At 40.6% G+C, this 12,881-nt stretch overlaps 1 protein-coding gene across 4 annotated transcripts in view; it reads left to right on the forward strand.

Moving 5' to 3' along the window:
• DAPK2 (death associated protein kinase 2) overlaps positions 1-12,881 on the forward strand; it is a 94,364-nt gene that overhangs the window by 64,516 nt on the left and 16,967 nt on the right. For all 4 annotated transcript variants that reach the window (XM_090029265.1, XM_090029266.1, XM_090029262.1 and 1 more), the window contains exons 4-8: positions 189-327; positions 4,742-4,871; positions 7,156-7,204; positions 7,788-7,814; positions 11,771-11,923. In XM_090029265.1, the coding sequence (XP_089885391.1) occupies positions 189-327; positions 4,742-4,871; positions 7,156-7,204; positions 7,788-7,814; positions 11,771-11,923 (498 nt within the window). The remainder of the gene's footprint in view (positions 1-188; positions 328-4,741; positions 4,872-7,155; positions 7,205-7,787; positions 7,815-11,770; positions 11,924-12,881) is intronic.

Here is a 12,881-nt window from a genome sequence, read left to right on the forward strand (position 1 = left end):
AGACATTGACTTGTTCAACATTGCAGGGGAAGTGCGGGCAGAGCTGGGAATAGAACCTACATCTCTTGGCTCACACTTCTTGTTCTAAGAGGATTTGGGTTTACTAGTCTGCCATTTCATTATGTTTATATTTGGTCTGTGCCTTACTATGCTGTATGTAACGGGAGGTTTCCGTGCATGTCTTACAGAGTGTCTGGAGGAGAACTTTTTGACTTCCTAGCACAGAAAGAGTCTCTGAGTGAGGAGGAAGCAACCAGGTTCATTAAGCAGATTTTGGACGGTGTTAATTACCTCCATTCCAAGAAAATTGCACATTTTGATTTAAAGGTAAACATATTAATCTAATACAACTAGCTAATTTAATATTGTAGCATATATTGTATAATACATTGTATGAATGAGAATACATAAAATACAGCAGGTAATAATAAAGCTGAAGTGCAGAATGACTAGTTGTTTGAACTAAGACTTACTGGCTTTCTGCACTGAATAGAACTGGCAGCTCTCATTGGTAAGCAGCAATGCCTTCCTTCTCCTAAGATCTAACCTTTTTCTAATGGTGAAGAAACCTTACAAACATTACTGTTCCTTACTGTTTATGTTGTACTGGCGCCCAAAATATATCTGGGTTTTATAGACATATGAAAAGATGTATGGTACCTGCCCTGAAGAGCTCACAAACTAGTAAACTGCCCAAGTTCATTTTTCTTTGGTCTTAATAGTCCCATCAAAGCAATTTAATCTAACTGAATTTAGTAATAATATATTGCAATATTTGCATTGTAAATACTGGATTCTTATCCTGAGACTTATTTTTGACAAGCCTGTTTCCTCCTAAATCCATTTTTCCTCTGTGCATATTTACATACTGTTTCCAGTCCAGCTAGAATTGTCTAGTTGTTTTTTATCACACATAACATAGACAACAATAGCAGCTGCGTTTACAATTACATGAGGAATGTGGAACTAACTGCCATAAACGTTGCCACTTCTAGAGCTACATATAAAATGTACAGTCCCTTACCATACAGGGTAAGGAAAGGTCAAAGCAAGACAGAGGAGTGAAGGACTTTTTAAAAGAAAAAAAAAGAAGTAATTGAAGTGTTAGTTTTAGACTAGATCACATGTTGTTTATCCTTATTTTGAAACCTAAATTTGTTGGTGCCTTGTTCCCATGATGCTCATGTCATGAATCAGTATGTTCCCAGGTTATCAGAATACATGTTCCATAAGTACCTGGGAATATAGCTATATAAATCCTTCAAGTCCTGACAGTATGCTTCGCACTTTAGGAAGATACAAAGAAGCTGCTAAAGGGCCTGGCACTATATCAGTAATAATATAGTTCTTGATTGTTACAGTTAGAAAATACATGTTGCAACTGAACTATTATCCAGATTTGGGTTCATATGGGGGGGGGTGCGCGTGCATGACACATACTCTTATGTTTCAGCTAGTTACCTTGAGAGCCACAATGCTTGTGTCCCAATGCTTGTGTCTGCCCTTTATCCTAGAAAAATACTAGAATATGGAGTGACATAAACTAATAATGTGAGCTAGAGTAAAATTTTCCCCATGCTGAGTTCTGACTACTGAAATGTATATGTTCAATGTCAGTAATGTTTGGTGGTCAATAAGGACATTAGAGGAAGAACAGAAATGAACAAATGGAAATGAATAGGTTATCATTTACTAATAATGAAAGTGATTTAAAGTAGAATTGAAGAAATAGTTCATCTCATTTTTATTTTAGGACTTCTGCAGTGTTAAGCTAGGCATGTATTTTTGAGCAATAATGCAACTAGGGAAATGGAGATCTATAATTATTCTGTCACTGTTACTGATTTGAATTTTTTAAATAAAGGTAGAAAGTTGGCAGAACTTGAAAGGAGGACTAATGTGAAAAACAAGTTTGGGGGGGTTTTCCTGCTTGTTTGTTTTTTATTTTTTAAATAGCTTTGCTGAAGATTTGACTAAGGCAATGTCTGAAAAGCAAATGCTGCTATAACAAACAGCTCATTGGACAGATGGAGATGGACAATACACCCCTGGCAGAAGAAGGGAGAAATTAATTTAAAGCATTTTTTAAACACTATGGGCATTTATACACGTGCTTCGGGAGTGGGGGGAAGTTTTAGTTAGAGTGGCTCTGAGAGCTGTTCTAATTAAAGTGGCTGGGAGCATCTTGTGTATCAGTGTTCCCATGCTGAAAAATGGCAGGGGAGGCACTAATTTGAAAGCCTTGCCACCATTTTTCAGTGTGGGAATGCTAATATGTGAGATGCTGGGGCCTGTTGGAGCATGGTAATTACCACACTCCAGCAGACTTGATTAATCAAGTCTGCTCTGACATACTGTGATTACAGCACATTGGAGCAGCCTCCCTGTATGTATACAGGTGCCCTATAACAGTTGAAAACTCTCTTCTCCTAAGGGTCCTGTAAGTCGTAACACTGCTCATAGGAATAATGCAAAGTTAGGTGGATTATATGTATATATGAAATCATGGAACTGATCCAATGCTGAAGAACTTTGTTCAGTTGCTCTTTTTTGTTAGTCCATTCAGTTCCCTCCATTTACTCGCTTCCTATTGACATTGTGACCTCTTCAGGACAGGGCTTTGTCCTTTACATGATGTTTGAAAAGTATCTAAGGGTTTTCTTGTTGATTCCTTTAACTACTCATGTACTTGGCACTGTACAAAGATGAACAATAAAAACATAATAACAGTCCCAAATAGCTTGACACTGCATCAGTAATACTATCAGCTTGTGCTGAAGTTCTGTTGAAATTACTGGGATAGTACTACATGGCAAGGTACGTTTTACAGCCATCAAGAAAACTAAATTGTGGATGGAAAATGTTGCATAATGGAAACATTAATTATCCTGTGAACAGGGTGGCCATATACTTTTACCCAGATATATAAATGGAGTACAAAGGAAATCTATGTACAGTGTGTTGTTCTGACATCAAACAGAAAGCCACTTTTCCTAGTGCTTCTCCTTCCTTGCTAATCTGCTCTCTTGACCTCTTGCTAGTAGCTAGCATACCCTGTACCTTGCCATTTGCTCAAATCCAGAGGCCTGCTTATTAACTTGATAGTTATTTAATTAATAACTAATACTTATGTTTAACACTAAGGACTAGTTCCCCAGGATAGATTGGCAAAGCTGTATTGACTACAAAGGAGCCGTACTGATGTATACTAGCTAAGGATTTAGCCCCAAATGCAGAGATCATGCCAAATACCTTCCTGTCCTATATACTATGCTGACTCTAATACTGTTCCAAATGCACTTCCATGACATATCTGCAACATACCGTCCTGTCAGCCCTACTGCACTGAATCTCTAGAAAAAAAACCCAGCATGGTTTGCCTGGAGCTAAAATCATATTGGTTCAGTAACTGTGAAAATAAATTATTCATACACCCTCTTTCCCTCAATGTGGAATGAGAATGTTTATTAGTAGTTGCTCCTCATACAGTAGACTACTCTGAAACCAACAGGTAGCTGCCAGCAGGGAATCATACTCTCTGACTGTTGCTCCCAGGCTATGAGTAAAATATGAAAAATTAATGCTTTGGAGCTCTTCATCAGAGCCAAATTGTGCCAGGCAGGTTGTTGTAATACCTGTAAATTGGAGGAGGGCTGGGAAATGATTGAATCTAAGAAAGCTAGTAGAAAATTAATACTTTGAAATATCAGGTAAGTACAGTAGAGCGCATAGAGTCAAAACCTCCTCTTGAGGAAATAAATGACTGTGCCTTTTATTTCCCAGCTTTGCCAACTTCAACTCTGTGCTTTTGGCCACGTTACAGTGCAAAATATTGCCGGTATTTTTATAATAGCTAGTTATTGGACATGAGCTAGAACCTCCAATCTTATCCCCTTCCATTTTGGGGTCTTCAGATATTAATTCCAAATCTGAACTTTCTTTGTTGTTACTATTTTCATTTTGTTCTCTTCTGGGTTAGTTTCAGATGGAGCCCCAAATCCCTCCAGAACGTTCTCACATGGTATCTGGCCATTTGAGACCAGCCTTTTAAGGTATCTGTTCAGTGTTAAACCACTGGTGGAGACGGATACAATTACTATAAACCAGAGGTATCAAACTCATCTGGCCTCATGGGCTATAGAAGTGACCTAGCATTGTATCATGCCAAAATGCCCATGGACCCTGGACCCTCACCCATACCCTCCATGTGAAATCCAGTACTAGCAATGTCCACTCCAAGATTAATGATGCATGCAGTGTGCGTCCTAGAGTGGCTGGGATAGGTGCCCCATATGATTAGGACCCTGAAGCAGACATTGCACTACATGTAACGTACTTCATGAGGCATGCCTGGCCTCTGTTCTGGAACCATGAACAGCACTGGTTCCAGAACAGCTGGAGCAGGCACTGTGTGTGTCCCCAGAGCCCCAGGGGAAGTGCTGAACACTTCAGACATTGGAACATGTTAACATAGCTGTTTTCAAGTTTTGTTTGATGCTGAATGTCAAATTCCATAAATATGTTTAGCAAAACAATGAACTCTACATTACTGGAGTAGGGGAAAGAGAGAGAGAGAGTGTATGTGTGTGCATGTGTTTGCACATGCACACTCTAACTTGTCCTACAATTTTGCATATGTTCCAAGCATGTAAAGATGATTTAAGGGACTCTACTTGGGATCTCAATCTCTAAAATTACTAACTAATAATCTAACTAAAATTTTATGTTTAATTACTTCTAGCCTGAAAATATTATGCTTCTAGACCAGAATATCCCTATTCCACACATAAAGCTCATTGACTTTGGCCTGGCCCACAAAATAGAAGATGGCGTAGAATTTAAAAATATTTTTGGGACACCGGAGTTTGTAGGTGAGTGTTCAGGTGGTTTCTTTGTTGTATGTTCAATTGGAAAGTGTGAGAAAGCCCTTCCTGAAGTTAGACAGAAGCCAGCAGCACCAATACCCTCCTAAACCTATGATCTCTGCATACTATTACATGTGAGATGTCCTGCATCTATAAGGCTTTCTTCACTTACTTGTAAAACACATGTGATAAGCAGGGATCCGGGCTTTCTGTGTGCCACAGAAAAATACGGATTTTATCCTTTAAAAGAGAAAAATGTAGATTTTTTTCCTTTAAAGAAGAAAAGCCCAGGAAACCATGGGTTTCCTCTTGCAGGCTGACAGAGTTTCAGCCTGAAAGGAGGTACTTGGGGCTGCAGGGGAAGTGGGGGGGCATGGGCATGTGCATATGCGCATGCCAGGCAGCAGTGGAGAGCAGCTCCTGCAGCTCCCTTCAGGTAAGTATATGGGAGGAGAATGGGGAGAAGGCACAGGCCATGTGTTCTGGGTCTGGGGAGGGCAGAAGCAATGCGGGGCGGGACGGGGCATGTGCCCCCACATATTTTTGCACCCATATCAGGGCATAGGGCTGCAACTGGGCTGTACCAACTCAAGGCAGGAGCCACCTCTGCAGCCTAGAGGGTAGGACCTGGCACAGGAGGGAGTGCTGTTTTGTCATGGCCGCCCAGGTGAGGCACCCCTTGCCAAGCGGCAGTATCAGGATGCACAACTCCATGCTGTTGCTGTGCCTCAACTGGGTGGCAAGGCAGTGCAGCAGTCCCTCCTGCGCTAGATCCCTCCCACTGGTCTGCAGAGGTGGCTCCTGCCCAGAGCTAGTTCAGCCTGGCTGCAGCCCCACACCCTGCTGTGGCAGCAGAAATCTAGGGAGGCACATGCTCCTCCCCGGCCCATCATCGTGCTCACCCTGCTCTCCCAATGCATGGCCTGTGCCCCCTTATCCTGTTACCTGTACCTCCCCACCCCCTCTTCCTCATATTTTACAGGGCTGGGGGCTGCAGGTTGGGAGTAAGGGGCACCAGCAGGGCCAGGGGGCTGTGGGCTGGGAGTGGGGGGCACCAGCAGGGCCAGAGGACTGTGGGTTGGGAGTGAGGGGCAAAAGCATGGACAGTGGCGGGGCAGGCCATCCACATATCAGGCCTGCTTAGCACTACAAAGTGCTCCACTGCAGCTGGATCTGCATCCCAGTGAGCAAAGCTGGTATGGGAAAAATCAAACACTAAAATATATAGGCATTTAGAATTTATTTTATTATAATGATTGAGGCAATGTTAGGCTTCCAAATTGCTTTAACATTGTAAATATATCAATAAAACATTGTGTTCAATTGATATATTGATCTCTATCTATCCATCTAGATAGATATATATGAGTTGGCATTTCATTTTAATTCTGGAAAAACACAGGTTTGGGGGGAGGGTGTTAAATTTGCTATTTTTAAACAGAGAAAACCAGGATCCTTTGTAATAATATACCTGCATTGGAATCACTGCTCTCTAGGTAACACTTCCTCTCCCTGAATATCTCCTTGCCATTTTTCCACGCTAATTCTCATGTTGCTACTTGATCATATTTGATCCTGGTCCACGTCCCTTTCCACACCTTCCAATCAGAAGTCTCCACAGTTTAATTTACTTTCTCTCCCTGATAATAAATGAGGCTGTTAAATAAACATTGATGCCTGCAGGATTAATAGACACCTCTTCACACCTCAATAACTTACTATTTTTCAGTCTGCCTGATTCCAGTCCTATATATGAATGTTTTTCAGTTAGAAGACCTTTTTTCTGCACATGCTAAAATAATATTTGCCATGAGTAATAATGAATTGTGAACAGTCTGGAACAAAATCTTGATCCCCTGTCATACAGTTGCTTAGTAACTGATCACATTTATTAAGTAAAGGCCAGGTAGTAATGACATTAGTGAACTGGCATTCTGAAAAAGAATGGGAAGAACAACTCAGACCCTTGAACAAAGGGATACTGGGATCCCTGTTTTGAGAAATACTGTGTTGGTGAAAGAATGATGTTCATGTGCCATTGAAAGCACTTGACCTTGACCTACCTTCTTTGATCATTGTTTGTTCCCAGTGACTGAATTAGTTCTGCTGTGCTCAAGAGCTTAAATTCCTACCGTGATGTGCATAGCTTTACAAGTATAAGCACAAAGTGCCTCATATAACTAGCGGTCTCTTTCTCAACTGAGGTAATTCTTTGCCCAGACATACGATTTGTGTTGCTAAAAATAATTTCTCAATCAGTTGCTGATGTTTGATTAAATGTTCCTTATAGCTCCGGAAATAGTAAATTATGAACCACTTGGGCTAGCTGCAGATATGTGGTAAGTTCTGAATTAAAGTTTTCCCTCATTTGCTGTCCTGTTGGTTTCTTCAGATTTGCCCTGTTCTTTATATATCAAACAGCCCCTACCCTCCAAGAAAACAACTGTCTATTGTTCTTTTTTTATACGCTATATTTGAATAAAATATTTAAAGTCCTGTTAGTAACTATTATGAGTTTTAATTTAATTTATATTACAAATCATTCCCAGATTAGCTACTTTTGGAGAACCTGTTGAAAGACATGCCCCTGCAGTGCCTTGTGTCAGCTTTATTTATAAAATCTGTAAAAAGCGCGGGCTTGGGGTACTAATCCAGTCTGCCTTAATGACATTTCTTTTTACTTTTACTACCATAAAGCCAACATGACCTTATATACATAAACATGTATATAAGTATCCAAGTTATACTGTATCCAGAACAACCTTCCCTTTTTTATGAAGAAGTAATATTTTATTGTAAGATTCTGAATTACCATTAATATCATGATTACCTGCCAGTCTAACAGCTACACCTGACTGCTATACGTATTCTAGAATTCACGTTTATAAAACCTACATTCAAGTCTCTCTCTTTTTTTCCTAGGAGCATAGGAGTCATCACTTACATACTGTAAGTACAGCATTACACCCACCGTGTGGAAATAGGTCTAAAAAGTTGTAAGCTAGTGAAAAGCAGTTCTTCTCATCAGTCACGTAGGAAAATTGCTGCACAGCAGGAACGGGAAAATGGACTGATGAACAAATAATATCTTGTGGCCTTTTGATCTTTGAAAAAGAGACAGGTTGCAAATGAAACTAAGACATGATAAATATGGGTTGAATTAACGGTAAAAGCCTCCAAGGAGCACCAGAAAGCATTTATTTTTTTAAGATACCTCATCAGTTGGGAATGATCGAAAGGAGGAAAAACAGGGTATATTAAATTAATTATAGGATGATAATGAGCCAACAACATGATGAAGCCATGGAAAAGGTAAATACAATCCCAGGATGCATTAGGCAATTTTTTTGGTGGTGTTAAGGAAGCATTAATATTGTTTGGCAATACACTGCTGAGGCCTTAACTGGAATATAATGTACAATAACAGTCACCCATGATAATGAAAGATGAGTTGAAACTGGCAAAGGTGCAGAGACACACTATTAGGATGACTGGGGGCATAAAGAGCCTGTCATATGAGAGGGCAGAGCTTCTTTAACTTAGCAAAACAGAGGCTAAAAGGGGTTCTGGTCACTGTCTGTAAATACATCAGGAGGATAAAAGCCATGGTGGAAGATGAGGTATTTAAACTAACAGACTAAGTAGGCACAAGAGCAAATTACTATAAATTGTTCATGAATAAATTTAGTCTGAAAATGAGACAGTGGTTCCTAACCACTAGAAGAGGAAGGTTCTGAACAACCTGCCAGTAACAACAGTGGGGAGCACACAGCCTATCTTAATTTTAAAATGGAATTTGGTGATTTTGTGAAAGGGATTAAAAAGCAAGGGCTGGACTTCAGGACATGGGAGGTGTCAACCGCCCCGTGTTCTGTGTCTTGATGGCAAGAATTTCAACAGTGCTCTGTAGACATTGGTCTAATTCTACTTCCATTGAAATCACTGATTTACTTCAATAAGAGCATTCTAGGCTGAAAATCCCATCCTGTGTCTTGGATTTTGCAGTCTGGGTGTTCTCCTGTACACAGAACTCAGTGGGCAAGATTATGTAGCTGTACATGGAGCTGTAATTGGCTTTCTTGGAAATTTTGCACTATCAAGTTTTGCAGCATTGGAACCAACGCAGATATAGAGGTTTGAAAGAGGAATCCCTTTCTAGTAAGCAAAAAAACAGATCAGAATTAAAGTTCCTCTCAAGCTTTCATGTTGTTCCCAGCTCAGCTCTATGCTGAGAAAGTAACCTGAATGCTACAAGGTCCCTTGTCCCCTATGCTTCAGATAGAGGCACACTCAGGGTTATATCACGTCAGCAAAGGAGCAGCTCCTAACTATCCAGATCTATATTTATGCATTTTATGTCATCAAGTTACACATCTGAACCTGATAGGACATCAAAGTCTTCATAAATTACTATTTACATCTGTTTGCAAATGAATAGAAAGGGAAACAGGAAGCTAAAGAGAAACAGCCCAGAATATGTGTCTTACAGTTACAGTAATGGCCAAATAACCAGGTGCTTTATAACAGATTTTCCCCTTGTTCAACAACATCATATGCAGGGCATTGGTGGAAGAAAGATAATAAAGTGGGTGAACCTGTACTCCTGCCAATATGGCAGTTTCTGTTAAATGTTTTTGACCCAGATGGTTAGTATACATGCAATGCGAGCACAATTTGCAAGCTCAGAAATGGAACACCTTTCTAAAAAGAAATAGAAGTTATGACATGATCCTTAGTGTGGAAGGTTTCCAGGTATGACACTGCATATAATATACTTTTTTATTTATACATCTAATGCAGTTCTATAATTGTATTGACACAAACATACCTTTGTTATTGCACAGTATATTTCATTCTGAGGAATGCCAAAATGCTGATCAGATAGCATATATGTTTGCATAAGAACGCCACCTATTAACCCCAAACCTGTCTGCAGGGATCAAGATGAAGACTTCTGGCACTAGGAATATGAGCAACTTCCGCAGGAGCCAAAGCAGTTGTTTATTTAGTTGGCAGTTGCCATCATGGGAGCTAGCCACTAGATGGCAATGTGATTACATACACTGAGTCAGGGTAACAAGATTGCATTTATATACCTAGTAATTTGAAGTTTGAGAATCATTCCCAATCTACAGATGTAGAAACTAAGGTGAAGTAATTTCCTCAAGGATGTAAAACATCTATGTAACACAAGTGCACACTTGGGGAAAAATCTGTGGGAAGATACAGATCCAGCTGTATCACAATATGAGGCAAGGAAAAGAAAAAAAATATGGCCAAAGACTCTGGGGGAGAAATTCTCCAGTTACGTTTTGTGAATCTCTGGTGGCTCACAGAGTACTGGCTTTTCACATGATTGCTTCTCTTCTTGTTCCAAAGAAGCAAAGAAAATAAAATGAGAAGCAGGAGGAGGCAGTGAGATAAACTGTACTGTAGTCGAATAGAGCAAACAAACAATACTGCACCAAGCACGGCTAAAAAGGCTTACCTAATATTACTGAACCATGTCAGTAATCGTCACAGTTCTGGGTTTTTACGTGATCACTGATGAAACAATTTATCAATACAGAGGTGTTCCATACTCCGAGAGTGCTTGAGAACCCCATACACCTGTATCATCTGTCTCAGCAAGCCCTTGCTAAGCAGATAGATTTGCTGTTATTGAGGTCTCATTGAGATATCAGGGGACTGCACACACTGACCCAGGAGATCCATTTCAGTCTTGTGTTCCTCCAGAAGCTCCCCAATGAAAATGACAATATAGAATAGCTTCACTGGGAGCAAAATTGCTAGAGAAGCAATGTAAGGGCACTCATCAGACTCAAAGGTTTGTTGCATCTCTGTTTTGAGCATGCCGCATCCTGAGTCTTCAGTAACAAAGTCCAAACATGGTAGGCAAGAATAATAATATTCCAGGAGGTTTTAAAATGGGATGAGATCTATTTCCATGTTATAAACATTTCCTGTAAATACTTCCTGACTTCCACAACTCAGCATTTTTTTTGGTGGTGGGTATGGGGAGGGACTGGACACAGCACTGTAATATGAGCTTTTTGTGAGGCAGAGGTTAATGGTGAAGGGTATCAGTTGCATTTGAGAGAGATGCCAAGCAGACTCAAAGCTCTTTCCATCTAAATAAAGACTGCTGAATGCCGTTTTATTCTGATGATGTCTGCATTGTATTGTTGAAGTTTTAGGCATGGAGCAGAGTGCCAACTGAATTGAAAACCTATTGAATTTTACTGTATTGTGATTTGGGAATGAATTTAGGAAATGTCATGGCCCCTTCCCATCCTACAGAAACTTGGCAAAGCCACAATATCTGAGCAGCTGAGCTTTCTGTAGAATATTCTGCAAGTAGGGTATATACTGTACTGAAATAGTCCTCTTGAATCATGCTGTGGATGCTCAGTGTGCATAGGTAATTTTTAGTGAACCTGCAGCCAAAAACCAGCAGAGGTCAGGAGTTTTTCCACCCCAAAAAGACCATTGCACAGACTTCTTGCTGAGGTCCACTAGGGTCTTATTTCCCTGGTGGTGCATGCTCGTGTGCGTGTGCATGTGCATGTGCGTGTGTGTGTTCTTGTGGATGTGCACGTGCACATACTCTGCATCTGCATTGACCATGTCAATGCTGGGCAGCAGCCACCTGAATGGGAATGAAGTGTTGGGAAAGTCTGTCCATTTGGGTTGTTGATGTCTATGGGCATATGTAAGTGCTACCTTGGGGTTTATGTAGCTAGGTATGCAGTTAGCCAAAATGGGGCCCATTATTTCCCAAATGTTTTGTCTTCTCAGAGACCCATTCATACATCTTGGTAGTGTGATTTCACAGTCTCTAGTCACATTACTGCTGATGTTTATTTTTCCACTGAAAACATGGTTCTTCTCTGCCATCTACTTAGGCTGAGTGGTGCATCACCTTTCCTTGGAGAAAATAAGCAGGAAACTCTTGCCAACATCACAGCTGTGAATTATGAATTTGACGAGGAATTTTTCAGTCACACCAGTGATCTGGCAAAAGACTTTATCCAGAAACTCCTGGTGAAAGATACACGGTAAGAGAAGGTACTAAACAGTGTTTGCCTTGTATGCAGGCAAAACTGAGCATGCCAGGCTGTTTACAGAGCTTTCTCTCCAAAGTATGTCACCATCTCAGAGTGATGTCTATGTGGCCTGAGATGCTCTTCTTTCTTTTTCCCTGATGTTCCCATAGTAACAGCAACATGAGTATCTGGCTAATATATGCACAGACCAAGAGTTTAAAGCTAAAAGCATGTTTTGACCTCCTAATCAGTCTTGCAACTAAACTGCTGCTATCTCATGCACCACAGTCCCTGCTGAACTCTGCAGGGTGAAACCGGAAGCAAAATAGTCCTCAAAGCATAACTGCAGAGGAATTTTTCCATTTCCTTCTGCAGCTGCAAAGACACTATATGAGAAGCTATATTCTATTCTGCCTCTTATGTCATCAACAGGATTATGCAAATCTTAATTCTTCCTCAGTCAAACCAGTATAAAAATGGACCAAACAGAGGATAGAATGAAGCATCCAGAGTTTTCAATACTTGTGATAGATAATGTGTCAGCTGAGCACCCTGACTTTTCAACCCTAGTTGAGCTTCCAGTGTTGGCAATCTGAATATCCCTGGGCTCTATTCCTATAGTTCCACCCCTGTAGTAGGGGGAAGGTGCTCTGCTTATGACTATAGGAAAATGTCTTGTGCCGAGTCCTTTAAATAATCACCTTGTAGGAGTGGAAGGGGGTCATCTGATTTTTCGTGAAAAATAGCCTAGGGACCATTCTTCTGCAGAATGGTGTGGGATGGCAGGCAATCATTGTGTCCTGGGGCCCCTAAAAATCCAGTAATGAGAAGGCAGCCATTGTGGCTTATAGGGAGAAGAGCAAGGAGGCCAGCTGAGGGAATGGGTCAGATACCTCTGCCAACATCTCTGTACATCATACCTCATCAAATGCTGCAGCAGGTAGAAGTTTGATAGGAATGTTTTGCATAG

The sequence above is a fragment of the Crocodylus siamensis genome, chromosome 15 (genome assembly GCF_052110815.1).
Source record: "Crocodylus siamensis isolate JL-2025a chromosome 15, ASM5211081v1, whole genome shotgun sequence".
NCBI classification, from domain to species: domain Eukaryota; kingdom Metazoa; phylum Chordata; order Crocodylia; family Crocodylidae; genus Crocodylus; species Crocodylus siamensis.